The following is a 21,607-nucleotide window of genomic DNA, read 5'->3' as shown; positions in this document are numbered from 1 at the left end:
AAGCCGCTCTGGCATGCGATGTCATACTGCTACACGCCAGGGGTCAATTGGACGTTTCTTATAAAAGGTCCGCCCGTAAAAAAGAAAATTTGTTCCCCGCCCTCGGATTCATTTGGTTTAGCATGGCAGCATTCTGCCGGTTCAGTGTTATGTTGCGGTAAAGGAAGTAAAGGGTGACCGTACAAAAGTTGCTTAATCGTATGATTCGTATCAAAGTCCATTATGCACAACTGTGAAAGCGTGTTTACGCTTCAATGTTGCACTGAGAAAGCAGCATTTAACAACTGGACAAAGGTTACCAAGGTTTTGCACACCAACCAAATACCGAAATCGAAGTCATAAAAATAATGGCAGCATTAATACGCAAATTAGTCGAACAGCCTTCGGCTAGCTCTAGAGTTCTTTGAACATCCTCGTCGTAGCTCGGGAGGGCTTCCACAATGCCGATAGTCGTATTGTCTAACCACCCGGTCCTGTTCTTCTCGTATACAACAGTGGCTATGAATGGAAGCATCATACGCATTCTTGCGTACACTCCAGGATAAACGCCTGTAGCGTCCGCGCAACCCCTAGAAATTATTGAAATAATTTTTATAAGCTTCTGTGTATTGGGTCAGGCTGATTTACAAAACTGCAGGAAATTGAGTAACTTTTAGAAATACGAATTTTTAGAAAACTAATGCTTGTGCGATGTTTAGCTTCATACAAACCACCTGTCCGGCAAGTTTAGACCGCTTTTATTGAAAACTTATTTAAAAATGCCGGTGACTGTATTTTGTTAAACAAACTTGTTGGTAAGCCCTTTTGAGCTTACAATCCAACCGAAGTAACGCCGTGCAGCACCCACTGAGTGCTGTTTGGATTGTCCTGCCGTGGACAGATCAGTGGACCACCACTATCTCCTTGGCATCTACGAAAACACAGGATGAAATTGTAATGATGACCTGAGTGACCAACGATTTTAAAAATTATCAGCATACGGCGCAAATGGCCGAACGGGATACAGTCACAGGTAACCGCAACGAGTAACTTTATGTTGTTTGTGGCTCGACATCAAATGAAAATTCCGTTAATTCTCCGTTTTCAGGCACTTAAAGCGTGTTCAGATTACGTCCACTTACGAGTCTTTCCCGGGAGTGTAAGCGCAGATGGTCTCTGGTGATATTGCGATGCTCCTTGAACATGTAGATTTTTCCACAATCGACAACGGAATTTGCAACAACAGCTTGGATATTTGTGAAGGTGGTTTCGAAACGTCGGCGTTGTACTGCAATGTAGAGCCGCACCCGGCTGTAAAGCATCCCTGACTGATCTGAGCGATGTCGTTTGCTCGAGGCAAACAGACCGGCTTAAGGTCATCCGAGAACTGAATGGGCTAGAAAGTGCACAACAAAGCATCCGTATACAAGCAGTCTTTCGTCAGTTTCAGGCATTTTCCATCAGGTGCGCTAAGCTTGTTTACCGCTTTCAAAACGAGAAGACAGTAATCATATTCGTTGGCGGGCTCCCCTTTATAATCAGGATGTGGGATGACTTCTTTAACCTCGACTCGTATGCTTTGCGAAGAACCGCATAATTCAGGTTTTAACTGCACTGTGATATCTTCTGGCCTTCAAGCATGCGTATACAAAGATCAGACAAGTTTAGGGCGGAAGAGTAGCGTAATTGTTTCGCAAAAACAATCCGCAGCAGTTACGGATACCGGTATTTCTCTTTATCCTCGAAGCAACAGTGTGCGGCTGACACAATCCATTGGGGAGCCACCTGGCAAACAAATAGCAGTTTCCGGTATTCGTTGCACGCTCAGTATAACTTTCCCACAACTTACGAGAGATCCCCCGCATATGAATTGTTTAAACTGCATCCGAACTTGCCATGGCCATGACCGACTCTTCACCTATTACATTCAGTGCAGAAACGATTTCGGTAAGTTCTAGTACCCGTGAATACGGAATAGTCCCAGCAGTGCTCAAATACCTGCGTACCACCAATGATGCGATCGTTATTAGCCTGCTGTACTGGACCTATTGGAGTTTGGGGTATTCCACAGTCTAGCGAGCAAATTTCGTCTTCCTTTTGTGGACAATCTGCCACACCTGTCGCAATCCCGAAAGCATATGTTTAGATTATTTTCAGTATCGAATATCTCATTTACTGCATGTTTTTGAAGCGACGCTACCGTTGCAGACAGCGTCACTGGGAATACATTTGTCCTTTTTTGAGGGACATAGGAAATCCGCTTTTCCGCATTGAGATCCTAGAAGAAGGTATCAAAATTAATACAGTTTTCAATTCCTCTCATTAGCATTTCAATAGGCAAAGTTCAGAAGTCGACATTCTGTTATACGAAAGCACTTTTGCAGGTGCCATCATTTGGCTACAATTGCGTTGGTTGCGAATACTCGTATTTAACTGAACTGTATAGAATATTAATTTTCCTATAATAAAAAACTTCTTTGAATAAAAAAGTACTCGTACATATTCCGTTTGCTCTGAATGGTCCATTTGATACAAAAGCCACTAACGCATCCACCACAGTTGTTAACAAATTTTTTTGTTTGACTTTCGGAAATATACCGTAAGTACTAGGTACAATAAAACTGGCAACTGCTATTTGGGGGTTTGGTCACTTCCAACGGCCATGTGCTATGTACTTGAATGATAAAACAAAGTACTGGGTATTCGAGTATCCCGTCTGTTTCGAAAGGCGAAATACCGATATAGTACTGTACGTAAATATATACGCCACTACCAGTGAAGGTACTCCGTACGATGTACATGTACAATAATTTTGTTAAACAGCTTTGCGCTAGATTGTGCAGATGCAAGCTAAAGGTTGCCTGCAATTCCTAGTTGTGTACATACTAGAGACCTCCAAATCGAAGCCAGAATAATCTCTTGGACTGTTTGCAGTAAATGCAACCGCCTATCAGAACATACGATGAAGTAATTCATTCTGTCGGATGAACGCACTTCCGCATCGTTATCCACAACTTTGCGTACCACATTATCACTGTACGACAAAACATCCAGCGTTACTGCGCCACAAAAGGTGCCCAGAGAGAAATACGGATCTACATTAATAAAAAAGTATTTGCGACTCCCGGTTAAAGTATGGCAGCGTAGGCTGTAAACTTACACTTAGCATCCCAGAAAGTAAGCCTATCGGCATCGCACTGGCCTTTGTTCGCTGGATTAAGAGAAAATTGTTTCGAACGTATCTATAAAGAAGTAAACACTGGACAGCGATTTTGCTTCCAGTGTGGCAGCAGTTGTGTGAAAACTTTGCAACAAGATAGATGCAAACATACCCGTATGGGACTCCCTCCGCCAGATATCCAATAGGAGGTACTGGACCTGCTGGAATATGCTTTTGGATAGTTTGGTGATTGTAGGTTTTTAACAGGGTTGCTGCTAGTCAGGAGTATAACGTTTGCTTGTGGAATATTAGAAGGGAATTCATCCGTGAGTACTGCACTAAATCGTAATAATACTATATAAATAAGTATAACGCTATCCAAGCTGAAGTGGACATTCAGCGCAATGGTGTTCAACATTTTCTACATTGATTAGTAAGAAGCCATAATGTTATTGTCATGAGTAAGAAGCGAAACGGAAGAAATTTTGAGCTTAGCGCTATATTATGTGGTAGTGCCTCCATGATCTCGCGGAAGCTGACGAGAGTTGCCTAGAATCTATGTTGTCTACGAAACATAAGTCTAAAAGAAACCTGGCGTTTGGCACGAAATGCCAAAATCCACAGATTCTACCGATAGGAGGCGACTTTGATATTGCACTTTTCAAGATTTATATAATTGTTATGTGTTTCCCAAAACACCATCAAATGAACGACAAAGTGCAACCTATTCGATGCATTTACTATGTAACAGCAAATAGCATTACAGTTTAAATATGGTAGTCAATAAACACTAATATCAAAGATAATATGACAAGATTATACATAAAAAAATATGTTCAAAACTTCGAAATATCTCACCCAGTTTTCCCTGGGTTGTTGTAAAGAAAGGTGAAAAACAACGAAACTAAGCACAGGTCTGCATGAGCTAGGAATGATAAGAGTGGCGCTTTACTCATCCTCATCCTTTGTGGCTTCCTTATGCTTGCGACGCTTTTTTGATTTCTTTTTCTTGCGCTTGACCTTCTCATCGGGCACCACATCGATTATTGTTTCATTCGGCTGATGTGCATCAGTAACCGGTATACTCGTTTGCGAATACGTGGTATCATAAGCGACCTGCTGCTGCTCAAAATCGACCTGTGCCATTTGAGCCAGATGGTTTTCCATTTGGTCTGGAAAAAAGGCAGTCTTTACATAAATTATTAAAACGTTATTTAAACGTATTATGCATTTTACTAAAAACGTAACCCAGCAAATCTTGGTAATACTAAACGAAAACGCCTTTTCAGCGCTCTTACCTGACAAAATCTCGCTTTCTCGCATAAACTGTAGACTGCCGGTTACCACTTCCGGATCGTAATATATTTGATCATCTTCATAATTTTCCCCAGCAAAGTATTCGTCAGATTGGCCGTATACTGTAATATACCAGTAGTAACCAATAATTATTATACAATATACATATATGAAGAGCACGCATTATGTGATTACTAATTACGTAGTAGTGTTTCCTGACATTATATGGCACCTTGAAACCAGAATTTTTGCGGCACTTATTTAATTAAAGTGTTACTGACCTTCTTCCGCGGACTCTGCTTCTTCGTACTCTTCGTCCTCATCATCGTAATAATGTCTATGTCTTTGGTTGGGTCTATGCACGTCTGAGTATCTTTGGTAGTATTCGGTTTTCTCGTCTGCTTTGCTTTCGGGTGGTTCCCCTTGATTCACATCCTGTAAGTCTTCCTGCAGACGTTCATCAGATCCGGTGGCTTCTAATAACTCGTGGTGCAAATGTGTACGGGCGGCCTCATCCTGCCGTTTGTGCTCCATATCTGTTATCTCTTTTTTCTTTATGGCTCGCAACCGTTTCAACGCCTTCTCTGTTTCCGGTGAATGCCGACCAGCATGTTGCTGATCAGTGTCTTCTACTGAGTGCACCTTTTTGGGACCGGCAACATATCGTGGATGATTCCCAGATGTCACCGTTGGGTGCACCATTAATTCCGACGGCTCCATATCCAGGTGGGACTTCCGCTCGAAGATCTCATCGAATTGCATCGATGGCAAAAGTAACGGACCAGCATGGTGCACAAACGATTTTCGGTCGTATGCCTGCGACCGCCGCTTTTCCTTCTCCTTTACATCAACCACGTACTGCGCGCCACCGGCTGTTAAAGCCTGATAATCGAAGGGCAGGGCGGACACTACTTTAACCAGCTCGTTCCTCAAATTCCCTTTCCTATCTTTAGTCTGAGCTTCTTTTTTGGCGGCAAGTTTGGCGGCTGCCTCAAGGTTATCCGGATCTAAGAGAAACATGTCATCTAACAGGCTCTGGCCTCGATAGTAATTCATGCCGACGAGCCAATATGTCTTCTTCGAGTATCCAAAAACACGGCCAGTATTAGGCACAATCCGATATTTAATAAAAATCTGCGCCAACTGGCGAAGATTTTGATGGAAATCTTCACTAATCAGGATCCGGCATGGAGCAGAAGACCGAACAATATCCCACGCTTCTTTCTGAACGGGACCAAGTGGAATGAAGTGGTTTGTACTATGCTTTAACGTACCGGCTGTGAGCTGGACAAGAAATTAGCGAAGCTTGGTTTAGATCCAGCAGTTTTTTGCGTATGTCTCTCGTCGTAGTCACTTACCGGCCCACTATGAATTCCAATCTGCAGCTGAAAGCCGTCCATAAGGTGTCCTGGTAGTTTGACTCGCCATGCCCATGTGAGAAAGTCGAATGCCAAATGAGCGATGGAATCTATTGGATCCTCTTTAACGCCATAGGGAACATTCCCCAGAGCAACAAATCCTGTACCGTTGCGGTACACACGATAGACACGGCCACCTATATCAAGTCGGGCACTAAAATTACAATAATTAGTATATTAATTACAGTATACTACCTTTGTCTATCAAATTCTGAAAACCTTCGTGCAGCAGGTTTATGCATTCGAAAGCCCGGCTGGTTGTCTGCTCGTTAATTAAATTTCCATACTCCACTAAGTTGCAATAGAACACAATTCCAAGCTTGTGCCGCGTCATTGACATGTACAATTTCTGCTTGTAGATGGAGCGCCAATATGCTGGAGGAACAAGAATTTTGGAATACTTATGGAATTCCTGATCAAAACGGTTGAGCCGATCGCTGGCTGTGTCGCATCGACTCTTCACGGCTTCGGCGGTTTTTTCGGCCGCGATCATGATTTTATCAGCCACATGACGCCGCAGTGAACGCACGGAGCGGAGTAGTTTGCGCAGTGTGGCGAAAGACGGTCGACGTGAAGCGTTTTCTTGCCAGCAGTGCTCCATAACGCGCAGCACACACTTTGGAGTGGCGGTGGTCTTCCAGTCTTCTCGAGGGCGCATATCGGCCGACAATATCCCATTGAGGATCTGGGCTGGAGTTAGCTTGTAAGGCAGTTCTTGGTACTTTTGGTACGCCGGTTCCATGGCGAAGATTTCAGAGCAGACGATGCCGAAGCTATCAAATCACTTTCGTTGTTGTAAGCGCAAATACGTACCGGTACAAAAACGTCTACATATTGAAACACAATACTGTCATTTGTTATATATATAGATACAGCGAAGTGAAGTTGTACTGTACAGAAAAGTTGTGCCACATGCCGGTGTATCAGTTTCTAATGAAACAATAATTTTACATGTACCTATAAATATCCGCACTTTTTTCCGGTGGTATTTCCGTCCTGTTATTCCCTGCCGCAGAATTTCTGGTGCAGTCCAGTACAGCCAAGGGTACAGTGATGTTTGCTGATACAAATTCAGTTTTTGCTTGAGCTGAGCTACGGTTGGATGGAATGACCCTTGGACTTGGTGCAAGGTATCGTACTCGCTATAATAACAAAACTAACATATTATTGTTATTGTTTGGATAAAATTAACGTAGATAGTTGGATCTTTACAAACACTTATGCATACAAATCAGAAATCCTTGCCGTCCAATTTGCTTCGATATATACAGCGCAGCTGCGCAGATTTCCATGAACAACGTCGCAATCATGCAGGTATTCCATACCTTCAGCAATATCTCCGCTTAACGAAAACTTCGTGTTCATGCTGAAAATGTGTTTCTTCGAAATAACCAGCGTCCGCAAGTCACCAAACGGGCCTACATAAATAAACCAAAAATAGCTCGTGTATTCTAATATCTGGCATGTGTATTAACGTTGAATTAGTATTCGCGCTGGCTAAGTGACTAACTTCTTAAAAATTAATAATATGCCAACCGGTATAACAATATAAAAATAACAATTTAACGATTTGTTGAGAGATTTATAAGAATGTTCGATGACGTGACCTTTACTTTAGAACATTCGGCTCACAAAAGTTGCACACCAAGCATCTGCCACCGGGAACTTCGGTCATTCCATAAAATTCCACGATATTTTTCTGGCTTGATATCTCCATGAGCTTTAACATCTGCATTCTGGTTCGATGATTTAACCTGTGCAGCATTAGACTGCACGGCCGCAGGAAAACTTCATATTCACCCCAGGTTCCGGTTGCCAAACATTGCAGAGAAGCGGTAGGTATATACCTGAAAAACGTCATTTGATTAAATAAGCTGTTCGTGCAATGAGAACTGTCAGAACCTGCACAGCACGTATCTAAGAGCAAATTATTCATATTATAGGACACATCAAAGTTGCCAATTACAAGTATCTCGAAACTACCTTTTGAAGTCTATGATTGCTACTACCAAAGCTTAATAAACAAAAGCGATAAGTGGCGCTTAAATATCAAAATAGGTACCCATATTTGCATTACCGGTCCACGACTTTCCGTGACGCAACGACACCTTTGAAACGATCCATCGGTGAGTAAACGGATGGCGTAATACGTATCATTTTACTGCTAATAGCATACTGTTCCATGTTTTCTCTACGAAGCCGGTTCAGATATATGTATGCTTGTTTCCCAACATATGCAGCAACGGCCAGGCCGGCGAGTAGTCCACATATAAGATACGCCCAAAACGTAGTTGAATGTAGAAGCTCATAAGTATCTTCTGTCGACTGAATCGAATCCAGATAGCGCTGTACCAGCTGTTTTCGATCTCCACAACGGAGATCTTGTTGCAGGCTCCATAAATCCGGATACCACGCAGCTGGGCATCGAATATAGTAGTTGTTTGTGAGGATCTGCTGGGACTCTTGGTTAGATGCATCGAGAATCCAATTGAGAAACCGAAGGCTTCCGGACAGGATGGTGCAGTCAAACAGCTGGTCCCGTTGGCCAAGTTTGGTAAGTGATAGTCCGACATATGAAAAACCCAGCAGCGGATAAGTGGTCGTTCCGTTCAAATTCTCCATGGAGCCGTTACGGACGCGGGCAGCGTAGGAACTGGATGCAGCTTCGATGCCTCCATTTATCTACAGCGATTGGTAACCGGTAACGCATTCTTTTGCAGCTCACGCTTCGGCGGATCACTTACCGTAAGCTCAGTGCATTTGGTGAACTTCCCTTGACTGTTCTGTACTCTCACCACATCAAACCCATACTTTTCGACATCCTCCTGTGGTGCTATGATCATCGAATAAGGAGTGTCCTTCAAAAAGCCATACAAGCTGATACCCAACATCTTATTGGTCAGCCACGTCTTGGGACCTTTGACCGTTGTAGAAAACACGGTGCCGTCTTGAATATTCCCGTACGTCTTTGCCCAGCCAGGAGATATGGACGACAAGGTTCTGGTCAGAACCCACGTTGAAAGATAGCGATCCAGACGAAATCCCAATGTTATGCGCTTCCCGGGCAGAATAGAACTTCCGTTAGGTGCACGAAGCGCAGTATTATTTACTAAGAGCCTTGTGTCATTCCAGAATTTTATTGTTCCGCTGAAAATTCCCACCAAATTGTCTTGAGTTAATCGGAATACTTCACCTTTAGCAGTAAGTTCCGGAATATTGTAACCAATCAAAATACAATTAACAATAACCGGGAATTGGCGAAAGGATGACTGTAGCAGCGTTTCCTCTTGAGGAACTAGTGGTGTTCGCATCAGAAACAATACAGTTTGTCCTACTTCAGCTGCTGTCAGATTAGCTCCAGTGGTAGTTTTCAAAGCTATGGTAGAGGCATTGGTGGTATTAGCAAGCTTAAGCTGATCAGCAATTTCGTATGACAGGCAAGTTATATTGTTATATTCACCGTACTTCAGCTTAGCGCTGGTGTAGTACGTTTTCAAATCATTGCAAGCTGCAAGAAATGTACTGGTAGAAACGACAAAAAATGTATAATTAGCTGAATAAGCAACACACCCCAAGGATAGTATGAAGACGAAAACGAACAATTTCTCATGATAATCGAATGCCATGCCGTAGACAGCTGCATAATCGAGTCGCGCGTAAGATTACTATTAACAGAGAAAAAAACACCACGAAAGGTTCCTTGTATCCCACCGCAATCTCCACAGGAGCATCTTGTTTTCCATGGTAACAGGATTCTTATGATACTCCGTTACCGTGTTTAGTGTACGTTGCACCAATACGTTTTGGAGTATAGCAAGTTCTTGTCACTTTCGGAACTAAAATAACTACATTCAATTGATTCAAGTGGTTGTACACCACAAAAAATTTTGGGAATCAAAATCGTCGCAAGTCGGATTTGATAAGCAAAATGCCATAGGGTTACGAAAATTTTCTGTACTCTTGGGGTAATTTCTACCTTTGGATATTTTGGATTATTTCGAAGATGATTTCTCATTTAATCGCTTTTATTTCGTGAAAGTTGTTATCATGTGGGAATTCCCTGGAGATGAAGACAGTTGGCCAGTGCAAACGCAGGTATTTGCAAGAAATACATTATACACCATGTACGTATATCAAGGAAATAGATCTATATTATGATCGGCCGCCCCGTGGAACGTGGCTAGAAAAAACCGCTGAGAAAATTAAAAAACCGATTTCACCATTAAAGTCAGCATGTTCCAAAAGGGTCCCGCATGCATTTTTTTCCAAAAATATCTTCCCTGAGACCATCGTTCGGATGCCGGTACCGGTACAGGCATGACTTCAAGGTGACTTTGAAAGACCTTTAAACCATTGTTGCGTGGAGCAGTTAATATTCCAATACAGAGTTGTGTAGTAAGTAATAAAATCTGAATTTTTAAAAATAGATTTCAGGACTGAAAAGTGCAAATTTCGTGAAGTTGTATCACACCGGAAGCCTTTGTAAATTAAAGAGACGTCTGCCGGTGCCATTCAGAGACGGTGCAGGTTTCGGTGTGCTTACCGCATGGGAACTTTTGCTTTCGCGCGTCCTTATGCATACTTACATCTGTAAATTTTAAATCGTATAAATTTACAAAAGTATATTTTGAAAGCCAAATATTGGAAATCGTTCGAATTCGGTGAAAACGACCTGCATCTACATTATACAATGGACTTCAAAATTTTGTTACATTCGGTCCGGGACCGAATGACCAATAGAAATAAATGGCCAAGACCAAATGACCAATAAACTGGAAACGCGCAGTAATTGAACACTTGCTGTTTGCGCATTTTCCAACGAAAACCATCCACCGATATCTCAAACGAAAGAGAAAAAAATTTTATGAATTTTGATACGAAACAAGTTAGTTTTTATGGGATCTGACAGAAAACCAACGCATCTAAAGTTTCTCGTAGACAGAGCATACGTTTTCTGTGTGAAAACTGAAACCAAACCGTGGATTCAAATGCTATGCTTTGTCTACGAGAAACTTTAGATGCGTCGATTTTCTGTCAAACCCTGCATAACTTGTTTGGTATCAAAATTCATAAAAATTTTTTCTTCGGTTTGAGATATTGGTGGTTTTTGCTGGGAAATGCGTGAGGTGCAAGTGTTTGAACTCAACAGGCCGATGGCCAGCCCGGAATTTGGCTGATTGAGTACAGGTAAATAGCTGGTTGCGCGCGTTTTGTGAGTGTAACAAAATTTTGAAGTCCATTGTACGTACTACCTGCTGCTCATAGTTATACGTTTGCTTGCAAAATTTGGAAAAGATCGATCGGATCGTTTGGATTGGATCTACTGTATAATGAGACTTTTGTACCCCTCAATTATTTTTAAGCATTTCAAAATTTTCGGCACACTTTCGTACATGAGCAGAAGACGAAAACGCATCGTCTGCTCGGTGGAAGCGAGTGGAAAACTACGAATTTCTGATCAAATTACTGTAATCAAAAACTCGGTGCATATGCGCAAAACTGCGGGCAAGGGACAAGTGAGTGTATGACCACGAAGCGCAACCACCAAAACTGCCCCTGGAATGTTTGCCCATTGTGTGTGTGAACTGTGCAATACGGGACTACTGATCAGGCGAGCTGAATGAACGGAAATTACAGGAACTGGTGTGAACTGTTCCCAGAATCTAAGACTATGTGAGAACGGAACCGATATCCCTGCTCAGTGCTTGAGGTGCCAAGTGCACAGAATCACACAAAGGGTCACACTTTCCACTGACCAAACCCACACAAAATTACGGGAAACATACAATAACTGACCACAGATCAGGCCTGTTGAGTGAACGGAAGTTACAGGATCTCGTAAAACTGTTCGCAGTTTAGACCAGATGAGACCAGAATCGTCGCCGATCTATGTCAACGAATTGTGTCCACTTTCTCGTTTCAGAATGAAATATTTATTCTGAAGCGATTGAAATTCAGAACTATTCAACCCGTAGTCCATACCAATGGACGGAAATTACAGGACACATGAACGCATGAACGCTATTGCGTATGAACGGGAGACAGTGCGGCATCGCATAGTGTTCTAGTATGATTATTTTTTACTATTGTCAGTGATTTGTTACCTTCCTGGAGCGGCAATCCTTCCATGGAATTTCGACAGCGACGTTACCGTGGTTAAAATGACAAAGCTTTGTCTGGTCGAAACTTTGCGGCCTCTACAGATATTTCAGACCGCGAAGTGCAGTAAATCAAATAATATACGTTCAAATAATATCTCGGACTATATTTTCGGGGCTGTCCTAGCACGTAATGTAATGTCGAATGCTCTTTCCACGCTACGCAATCTTCGAATAAGAAACGCACACAAAAACCATGCTGCTAAAAAAATAAACGGAAATAATAAAATTCTTTTAAGTTTTTCTTCGCCTCGTTATGCTGCGTTCTAATAGAAAAATCTTGGACACTATATTAAACATTACTTTTTATATATTCATCAAATATTCAAACTTCGGATCATACAAAAACTATTTTTTAGGGAATTGACTGTAGATTACAAGAGCATCTGAGGCGAAGCCGAAGATGACTCTTGTATGTAATATTTACGTTAGTAATATCCAGATTAACGATCACTGAGATTGTTTGCTGAGATTTATACGAGTAATTACGTACAATGCTTCCCTCTATTTGCTACTTTTTATGTGGTTTCGATTGCGGAAAAAGCCTAAACCATGTACAGATAGAACTTTCATAAATTTGGTCAACCACGAATATGGCTTTTATGAGCAAGCAGTGCCAAGCATGCCATACTTTAAATACATATATCTTACGTTCCACGCATAGATGTCAAAGACTCAAAGCAGCTGCTCGTGATATGTGTTACTGTGTATCGCTAACAGGCTGTAAAGTAAATTGAGTTTAAAGTATCTTGTAGTTTAACTTGATTGTTCCCAGGCCTCGCTGAAACTGAGCCCATCGATATCACCTTCGACGGCACGGGCGACGCCACATGACGACAACAAGAGAAACCTACCAACGTTTCGTGATGAACACCCAAAGGAACTAGTGTTGAATGTGCCGACGTACGACGAAGAATGGCCAGTGAAAGAGCCGGTGCTGGACATGGTGTGAGAGCATGAAGTTCACGCTAATTTTGTCGCTCGACTTGAAATTTCTTGGTAATCGCAGCTACTGTTACGGCTTGGACGTTAAACGGAAAGACAATCTACACGTTCTCTCGGATACAACTATTGCTTTCGTCGCTGGAGGGGTTGGGATCATCTATGACCTATACGCGAAGACTCAGTATTTTCTTCAACCGAGTGTGGGGAACAGTACTCGACATCTAACGGTGATGCTGGAATTACCATACGATAAGTGTTCTTTTAAGCCATAAAAATACTTGTGTATGGTTTTCCAGGTTCATCCATTAAAAATATGTGTCGCCGCCGCAGAACATGGACCAGTAGCGACTGTCAATGTGTTCGAATATCCGTCTTTGAGATTGGTTAGCCGGCTGCGAAGCGACGGTGACAAGGACATCGTTGCGGTACATTTCAAGTATTTAGACTAGTGATTTGCCACGGTGCTCTTCGTTCGCCCTTGAGTGGTACTAATCGTGATCTATGTGCAGCCGCGAAGGAAGCCATATCCTCACAGTTAATCCGGCCCCCTCGTATATGCTGACTATATGGGACTGGGAAAACGAAACGGCAATTGTTCGCTCGAAGGCATCCACAAATTATCCCATAATCAGAGCAAAGTACAGTAGCTTCAACAGTTCAACTGTAAACGCAACACGAGTGCAGGCTGTACAACATGTCACACTCAGACTCAGTTAACAAATATAGGCTTAATCATTTGCAGGTTTGCAACCTATCATACGGGTCTTATTACGTCCGCTGGCATTGATCATATTAAGTACGCTTTACCCGTTGTGGTTGCCACCTGGTAGGAAACGAACTTGTCAATAAAACTGCTTGCCTTGTAGGTTCTGGAACTATCACAGCACAGACAGTGGATGGGAGATTCACTGCACTTCCGGGAAATACGGCAGCCGGGCAACGTCCACCATAGAGTGTTTCGTTGTGCTGGCGCTGCGAAGCGTTATAACTGCGGCATCAGATGGAGCTGTATATAAATGGACAGAAGGCGAGATCGTCTGCGAAGTGCTACGCTCCGATGAAGAGAAACTTCATGACGGCATCGTCACCAACATGTCAACATATGGACGTAACCTGCTTACTTTGGGTACGGATGGTTTTATTAAGTATGTAATACTTTTAAAAGCTCATCAAAAGCATTCCATAATTTGATAATGAGCGGTGGATTAAAACCTGATTGTTTACTTAACAATTTATTAATAATGTTGTTTTCGGATTAGCTTTGAGCGTACGCTTTGAGTCTGTATGATGATTACACCGTACGTAATTTTCGTAAATAGGTTATGGAGTTGGGATCAGCTGGAAGGACCAACGGACAAAGATGGCATATTTTTGGACGTGATGCAGGAATTTCAACTGGGCGCTCATAATATTCCTGTGCACATGGTGCATTTTCCAGGAGAACAGGGATCCGATCACAATGAAAATTGCTGGTATGGTGCAGCATAAGAACAGATCTTTACTCAACAACATTTATGGTTTTTTTCCATTCTCCATCATAACCTGCGCACATAATTATGTGATGCATACGGTGAACTGTATTTACACGATATTAAGGGACAGAGAAATCCCCAGAACCGCCCGCACTAGGCGTCGGCTACATTGATGTCAAAGGAACCGACAACTAGTGCGGGCGGTACTGGGGATTTTTCTGTCCCTTAATATCTGTAAATACAGTAATACACAGCATGGTACAAAAAGCAGTCATTGAAAGACAACCGTTTCAGACTTTCTTAAACATGTCGGTATTTACACCACTCTTCCTCAGTTGCTTTCAGTACCACCGTTTGATATATATATATATATATATATATATATATATATATATATATATATATATATATATATATATATATATATATATATATATATATATATATATATATATATATATATATATATATATATATATATATATATATATATATATATATATATATATATATATATAATATATATATATATATATATATATAATATATATATATATATATATATATATATATATATATGTATATATATATATATATATATATATTTATTATAATATATATATAATGTCGTTATTTCAGACAGTGACCAAAATACCACTATATTCTAGTTCGAATAGCCCGCTAAGCCAGTGAGCGACCGAACTACCACTATGGATAGCTATGTGAGCGGTTGACCGAGCTGTCATTACTGTCCAGTGTACAAAGCCGTTAGGGAACGAGTGACCGCGCTGTCATTATTGTACAGTGTGCCTGAGCTACCGATCCACCAGTCTACCACTGTAGTCCAGTTGACAAAGCCAAAAGGTACGAATAAAAACGATTAAAACAGAAATTCGAATCGACCGCCCGTAGAGAACAAGAAACGCGGAGGCGAAGCCGAGGTGACCGAGCTACCACTACTATCCCGTGCACAGAGCGCGATAGGTAAACGGGTGCACAGAGCCCGGTAGGTGAGCGGGCGACCGAGCTACCACTGCTGTCTGGCGCAGAAAGTCCGTTAAGTGAGCAGGTGACCGAGCTAACACTGCTGTCCGACGCAGAAACCCCGATAGGTGAACTAGCGACCGAGCTACCACTACTGTCCGGTGCACAGAGCCCGGTAGGTGAGCGGGTGACCGAGCTAACACTGCTGTCCGACGCAAAAACCCCGATAGGTGAACTAGCGACCGAGCTACCACTACTGTCCGGTGCAGAGAGCCCGGTACGTGAGCGGGTGACCGAGCTACCACTACTGTCCGGTGCAGAGAGCCCGGTAGGTGAACGGGTGACCGAGCTACCACTACTGTCCGACGCAGAAAGTCCGTTAAGTGAGCAGGTGACCGAGCTACCACTGCTGTCCTGCGCAGAACCCCGTTAGGTGAACTAGTGACAGAGCTACCACTACTGTCCGTGCACAGAGCCCGGTAGGTGAGCGGGTGACCGAGCTGTCACTACTGTTCAGTGTACAGAGCCGGTTAGGAACGACTGACTGAACTACTTACCACTACCGTCCGTGCACGGAGCCCGTTAGGTGAGCAGGCGACCGAGCTACCACTACTGTCCGTCGAACAGAACCGTTAGGTAAGCAAGTAATCGAGGTACCACTACTGACCGGACATACATTACCGGACAGACGCCACTTTCCAGTAAAAAGAGCCATAGAAGTGACGAGTCACCGAACTAGTGATCCAGTGCACTATCACTGTTTCGACTTTCATACTTTATAGACTGATATTTCGGCTTTCTTTTCGGGTAGGGGATTTCTATATCGTAAAAATTATCTGTATGTACAGCCAGAGGGAATGCTTTCAAGGTTGAGAGAATCATGAACTGACTTTCAATTTTTTCATATAAAATTCGTGTTTGCCCTATTGCATGTACCGATCATGTTTCGTTTCATGTTATTCTAATAAATATTCATTTCAAATTCAAATAAAATGGCCATGGACCACAAGAAACGCGGAGGCGAAGCCGAGGCTGTTTCTTGTATATATATATATAGAGCCATCTGAACGTCTTACAATTGTTAGGTTGGTTCTGGACGATCGCGGTTTGGTTTGGAAGGTAAATTTCCAATCCGAAGGACTTACATCCACTCCCAGCGAACTTTTATACGTCCCTAGTGCCCCTGTGCGCTCTGTTACGGCTGATCACCTCAACCGTTATTTTGCCGCCGCTGACGAAGATGGCAATATCCGGGTATATAATAACGATCGTAAGGCATGTCTGGCACAGTTGGCGGGAGAAAGGCTGGCGGCAACCGCTCTATGCTGGATAAACGCCAAAACTGTCATCAGCCAGAACTCCATCTTAACTGGATACGCTGATGGGACCATCAAACTGCTAGCGTTAACCGATATGTGGAGCGTGGAGGGAAATGATATCGACTTCTTTCTGGAAAAGACCGCGCCAGCGCTTGAAGTGGCGTTTACCAGAAACATGCAGAGGAATGAAATAAACCAGTTAGCGCTGAACAGCGATAACGGAATCATTGGCAGCATATCTACTCAGGATTCTACTTTATTATTACTCCAAATGGAATCGAGCACCCCCAGTTATTTTCCCATTGCACTGTACAAAACCGATTCTCCTTTGTACTTTTGCTGGAAGCGTTTCAACGAGCATTTTGAGATGTGCTGTCTACTGTCGTCGGCCACTGGACAAGTGCTTGAGTTACTACTACCCGATAGTCAACAAGAAGAAACCTTGAAGGCTATCGCGGAAAACGAATCCGCTGAACTGGAATCCGATGTGTATCAGAAAAGTTTGGTTTCTGTGAACGTTTTAAATCCCAAAGTCTTTGAACTCAAGAGCATTAAAGCGCGCCTGGAGTCAACGGAAGCTGACGTGCGAAACAATCCAAGTAGAATTGTGTGGGTAATGTACGACCCACTTGACCAACACAAATTCTGGATGACGACAACTGATTTTGACGCCGGGTATCTTTACTGTTGCGCTTTTGACAAAGAAGTCCTTTGCGAACCAATACAGGCGATCAAAGTCGACGGTTTCCTCGATATAACAATTAACTCTGCTTTGTTCCTGGACCATGGCCAGTTAATGCTGGTTTCGACAACCGATGGGCAAGTGCGCATTTTCTTGTTGCAGCAACGGTACGTGCTCGAATCGCGTATCTCTACTTGGGCGTTCAAGGTGCACGTTGGAGTCATCACGGCATTGTGTGCCGCGGCTGATAACACACAGCTGTATACAGCCGGTCTGGATGGAAACATCGTGAATTTCCGGCTAGACGTCCCGGATACAGCAACGGCTCTGCTGGATCGCAGATTCTTTCGAGACGTTTTGAGTACCTTTCGGAATACAAAGCTGACCGATAAAGAAGATCGGGAACTGACCAAATTTATGCGAGCAGAACAGCGCTGGCGAAGCGAGGCTGAGCGCAACAAGGAAACCATGATGGAGGAAGTGGAGAAACTGAAGAATGACATCCGCGCTATCATTGCCGAAAATGCAACACTTCCCAAAAACGTGCAAATTCCGGAAAGTGACTTCGTTATCCATTCCGATATTTATACAGCAATGAACAACGAATTTGAGAGGAGATTGCGAGATGCTCACGCCCAAAATATCACTGAAAGGGTCAAAGGAAGAATAGTCATAGATCGTTTGCTGACTTATCTGCGTGGAGATTTGGAAGAAGTTCCGGAAATTAAGGTTACCAGTTTTGGTGGGACAACGGAAATTCCGGCATACTGGATACAAAAGCTGAATTCAAACATTGATGAAGAGATTAACGAATTGGAGCATAAAATTAGCGAAGCAAAGGGCGCACTGGATTGCACACAGCATAACGTGCCGTGTAGGTTGCGGGAAGAGTTCTTCCTGGAATCGCTAACATCATTTGAACTTACTGGCGCCACACACGACTCAAATGGTGGGGAGAAGACTTTAGAAAGAATTAAGTTCCAAGAGCACCTTGACCGCGCCAAAATGCGACGTCAGCAATGGCGGGCGCTGTTTAATCGAAAGCCGAATGTCACGGAAGAAAATGAACTCTTTTTAGCCGAGGAAAGAAAACGTATTTCGGGCCAAGAATACAAAATCAAGGATGACGAAAACCATGCAATCCAGTTTATGGCTGAATATTATTCTGCGCCGGAGATTAAGCTGCGTTTACTACAACTGAAAAAGGAAATTCACAACCAAAAAACCCAGTTTAACAATCGCTTACTCCAGTTACAAGAAGAAAAGGTTAACTGCATAAGGCGCATTAAGGAGTACGATTTAGTTTTGGAAAAAGTGCAGAAGAAACTGACAGGGGAAAAGCGGAAGTCGTTGGGTATTAATCCAGAAATGGGTACTGAACCAACATCGCAAAAATCTCTTCGGCCAACGTATGATGAATGCCTGCAAATCTACCAGCTACAGCAGGAAGCAGAACTTTTACGAAAACAAAAAGAAGCTGTTGAGAAAGCGGACATTGAGAAGGAAAATATGGAATTCAGTGCGGCCGGCAAGCCTCGCTTTGCGAGACTGCAGTCGTTCACGACAAGACAGATTAGACTATCGATGCAAGCGGACACAGCGGAAGTGCAAGAGGAAAGTGTCTGGGATCATCTGGAATATACTGTTTCAGAAGAGGAAAAAGAAGAACAAGAGCAGCAAACGTCCCTCTTGCTTTATGAACAAGAAAACATCATTAAAGCTGCAAGAGCATTACAGGTATGTCCGGCGGAGCGTAAGGCAGCAAATCGTTTTTAACAACCTGGCCAGCTGCTAAAAATACGTTGCAATTCTAGGTGTTTTTCGACGGAAAGCTGAACCTGCTACGTCATGACAAGTTCGCGCTGGATATCGAGCTAAAGCGCGCTGATCTGCATTTATTGATGTATCACTGGGAATACGAAATCCTGAATAAGCACGAAGACCGCGAGAAAGAGCTCAGCCGTGAGGAAGCCAAACTGCGAGAGCGCAAATCAATAACCGAACGCCGGCTGCGCATGCTGGAACCAGACCTCAATAATCTGCAGAACAAGCTGAGAGTGTACCGCGAACGCGAGGACCGCATCAAGCAAGAATTCGACGCACAGCTGCGGAACGTCATGAATCAGCGACGGTTCCGCGGCTTTTTGACGAATATCTTCAACCACAATATTAAAGGTCACACCGTGTCCACTAGAGTCACAGCGGCTGATGACGGGGGATTGGCCTGCATTTACCGCATTGATGAGCTAAGTGATTCTGTCCCGGATGCGGAATGTAGCATTAGCTCGTTGGATATCATGGGACGACGACGTTCCTCTCTGGCGAGATCATCGCTACAAGCCAGATGGGCGAAACGAGCGCTACGTGCCAGCCGGCACAGCAGCGCGCCGAAATCTAAATCCAGCTTACTCGATTTCAACCCAGAGGAGATTTTGGTCTGTCCTCGAGACTTAGACAAAAAGGTCTTCCAAGCTATGCACAATATTAATCGACAACACCAGCGCGTCCGCAGAGATATTGACGACGAAATCGATCGCAATCGCGAAATCATGGAGATTTCATTCGAGGCACGGGAAGAACTCGAATTTATTCAGTTCTTCCTGTCGGAAGTTAGCGCGTCTCTGCACGCTCTACGTCTGGAGAAGTTTAACAGTTGGAAAGATCTGCCATTCGCGATTGTTGTTCGGTTAGACCAAGTCCGGTTTGGCGGCAATCAGGTGCTACGAAGCGACCTCTACAACGCTTTGGCGTTTGACGAAACGAAAATCGAAGCACTATCGACATCTATCGAACAAATTCGCCAGGAAACAATCACCGATGAACGCACTCTAGCACAGTTACGGGAGGAATATGCCAAATTAGAACGAGAACAAATCGTGTTTTCTCAGCGCATCGAAGAGCTAAAAACGACATGCCGGTCGTTAATGCTTGAGAAGTATGGCAGCATTGTGGATTTGGACCAGGCTGACAACGTCCGAAATGATTCGCAGATTAAAGAACTGCAGGTTAGTGTTGTAGGACTGTTTGCAGCAAGTCCCATGTTATCACAAAGAATACCGAAACCTTACTTTGGTAAACTGGTGTAGGAACAAATAGCCACTAATCAGAAACGGCAAGATGCTGCGGTAGCGATGATGAAAAAGAGAGCGGACGCGATATGGAAGCAGCTGACTGCTATTAAGTCTGCAACAACCTCTCACCTGAAAACTATTGCACAACAAATGTTACAGCGTGACGAACTGGCTAAACATATTGATAAGCGGGCTGAACGGATAGGTATGAGTAGTACTATTGAGCACTGTCGCTTTATTCACTTACATGTAAAGGTTTACGTTAGGTACTGCAGAAGAAAGGTATTATACCTACATATTGTAAATATCCTGTATCTTGCAGGTCGCGGTGTTTTGGAGAACGCCACAGCCGAGGAGATGCGGCAGCATGAAGCAAAGTTGATAATGTGGGAAACCATGGCGCAGACTCAGCTGGCAGAAATTGATGCTTTGGCAACGGAGGTGGCATTCTTCAAGAGCAAGGATACAAACATTGCTGTTTTGAAAGAGACGATTGCACGAAGATATCGCGAGGCAAACAGTGATATTGAGGAAATTTTTGCAGAACTTGGTTTACAACCTGATTCGTGACCGGGTAGTATCGAAACGAGACGTGCAACCTTGAATGGACATCTGCTTTTTTTAAATAATTACATTGTACTTGTTTGAGAAGTGTTCTGCACTCTTCAATAACAATGGTCGCCTTTGTTATACTGCAGCATTTTTAATACCAGTCGATAATGCAAAATATTGTGAATTAAGTGTTTATAAATCTTAATTATCGTCTTATGGACATAGTCCCACATACTCTGTACCTAAAATAATTATGTCAATATTTGTGCGTTACAATGTGCTCCAGTCGGTAATGTTCTACATTCTGCTGTGTGCATCACCAGCTTTGCTATAATAATATTGTGATTATACTCTTTGATCATATGGTTATTGTACTGATGAGATACCGGCATCCGCTGAATGCTGATGCGCTTAAAAAGGACAAGTTACATGTACGATTAACTTGTTAAATTTGGCAACTAATCGGTCTAATCTATGTCAAAAAGATAAAAAGCTGACACAACAATTGTATCTTTGTTGGTAGCAATTGTTTGCAAACAGCTGTGATCAGCCAATTATCTCTTCAGCTTCA

General features: G+C 43.0%; 3 protein-coding genes across 7 annotated transcripts; 1 reads left to right on the top strand and 2 right to left on the bottom strand.

Moving 5' to 3' along the window:
• Positions 1–147: 147 nt before the first annotated feature.
• On the bottom strand, positions 148–3,703 carry LOC129586885 (transmembrane protease serine 6-like). 2 transcript variants are annotated; one of them, XM_055480367.1, is made up of 12 exons: positions 3,312–3,702; positions 3,140–3,221; positions 3,004–3,074; positions 2,866–2,926; positions 2,180–2,257; positions 1,978–2,096; positions 1,829–1,897; positions 1,703–1,764; positions 1,463–1,610; positions 1,122–1,375; positions 815–910; positions 148–569 (listed from the first exon to the last, which is right to left on the bottom strand). In XM_055480367.1, exons 1-12 carry the CDS (start codon positions 3,555–3,557, stop codon positions 296–298), a joined length of 1,560 nt encoding a protein of 519 aa, XP_055336342.1. In that variant the 5' UTR covers positions 3,558–3,702; the 3' UTR covers positions 148–295. The 2 variants fall into 2 exon arrangements, with proteins under 2 accessions (XP_055336342.1, XP_055336343.1); XM_055480368.1 differs by having other exon boundaries at positions 453–569; positions 789–910; positions 3,312–3,703.
• A 94-nt stretch (positions 3,704–3,797) lies between these two features.
• LOC129586877 (uncharacterized) lies at positions 3,798–9,949 on the bottom strand. The gene is given in 12 exon segments (XM_055480355.1): positions 3,798–4,311; positions 4,438–4,557; positions 4,717–5,719; positions 5,794–5,990; positions 6,049–6,626; positions 6,811–6,847; positions 6,850–6,995; positions 7,082–7,271; positions 7,486–7,700; positions 7,931–8,535; positions 8,598–9,689; positions 9,830–9,949. Coding segments are annotated over 11 exon segments (4,197 nt in total). The 5' UTR covers positions 9,480–9,689; positions 9,830–9,949; the 3' UTR covers positions 3,798–4,087.
• Positions 9,626–21,479, top strand: LOC129586876 (cilia- and flagella-associated protein 44-like). Of its 4 annotated transcripts, none has more exons than XM_055480350.1 (12): positions 9,626–9,948; positions 12,787–12,959; positions 13,021–13,183; positions 13,253–13,392; positions 13,466–13,594; positions 13,699–13,752; positions 13,823–14,101; positions 14,276–14,428; positions 16,498–19,150; positions 19,228–20,418; positions 20,500–20,689; positions 20,807–21,479. In XM_055480350.1, exons 1-12 carry the CDS (start codon positions 9,901–9,903, stop codon positions 21,052–21,054), a joined length of 5,421 nt encoding a protein of 1,806 aa, XP_055336325.1. In that variant the 5' UTR covers positions 9,626–9,900; the 3' UTR covers positions 21,055–21,479. The 4 variants fall into 4 exon arrangements, with proteins under 4 accessions (XP_055336325.1, XP_055336327.1, XP_055336328.1 ...); XM_055480352.1 differs by lacking the exon at positions 9,626–9,948 and adding an exon at positions 10,986–11,040; XM_055480353.1 differs by lacking the exons at positions 9,626–9,948; positions 12,787–12,959; positions 13,021–13,183 and having other exon boundaries at positions 13,256–13,381; positions 20,807–21,478.
• The last annotated feature ends 128 nt before the right edge of the window (positions 21,480–21,607 follow it).

Source organism: Paramacrobiotus metropolitanus, unplaced genomic scaffold, assembly GCF_019649055.1.
Source record: "Paramacrobiotus metropolitanus isolate TYO unplaced genomic scaffold, Prichtersi_v1.0 Parri_scaffold0000022, whole genome shotgun sequence".
Taxonomy (NCBI): Eukaryota; Metazoa; Tardigrada; class Eutardigrada; order Parachela; family Macrobiotidae; genus Paramacrobiotus; species Paramacrobiotus metropolitanus.
This window is presented reverse-complemented; position numbering and strand designations above follow the sequence as displayed.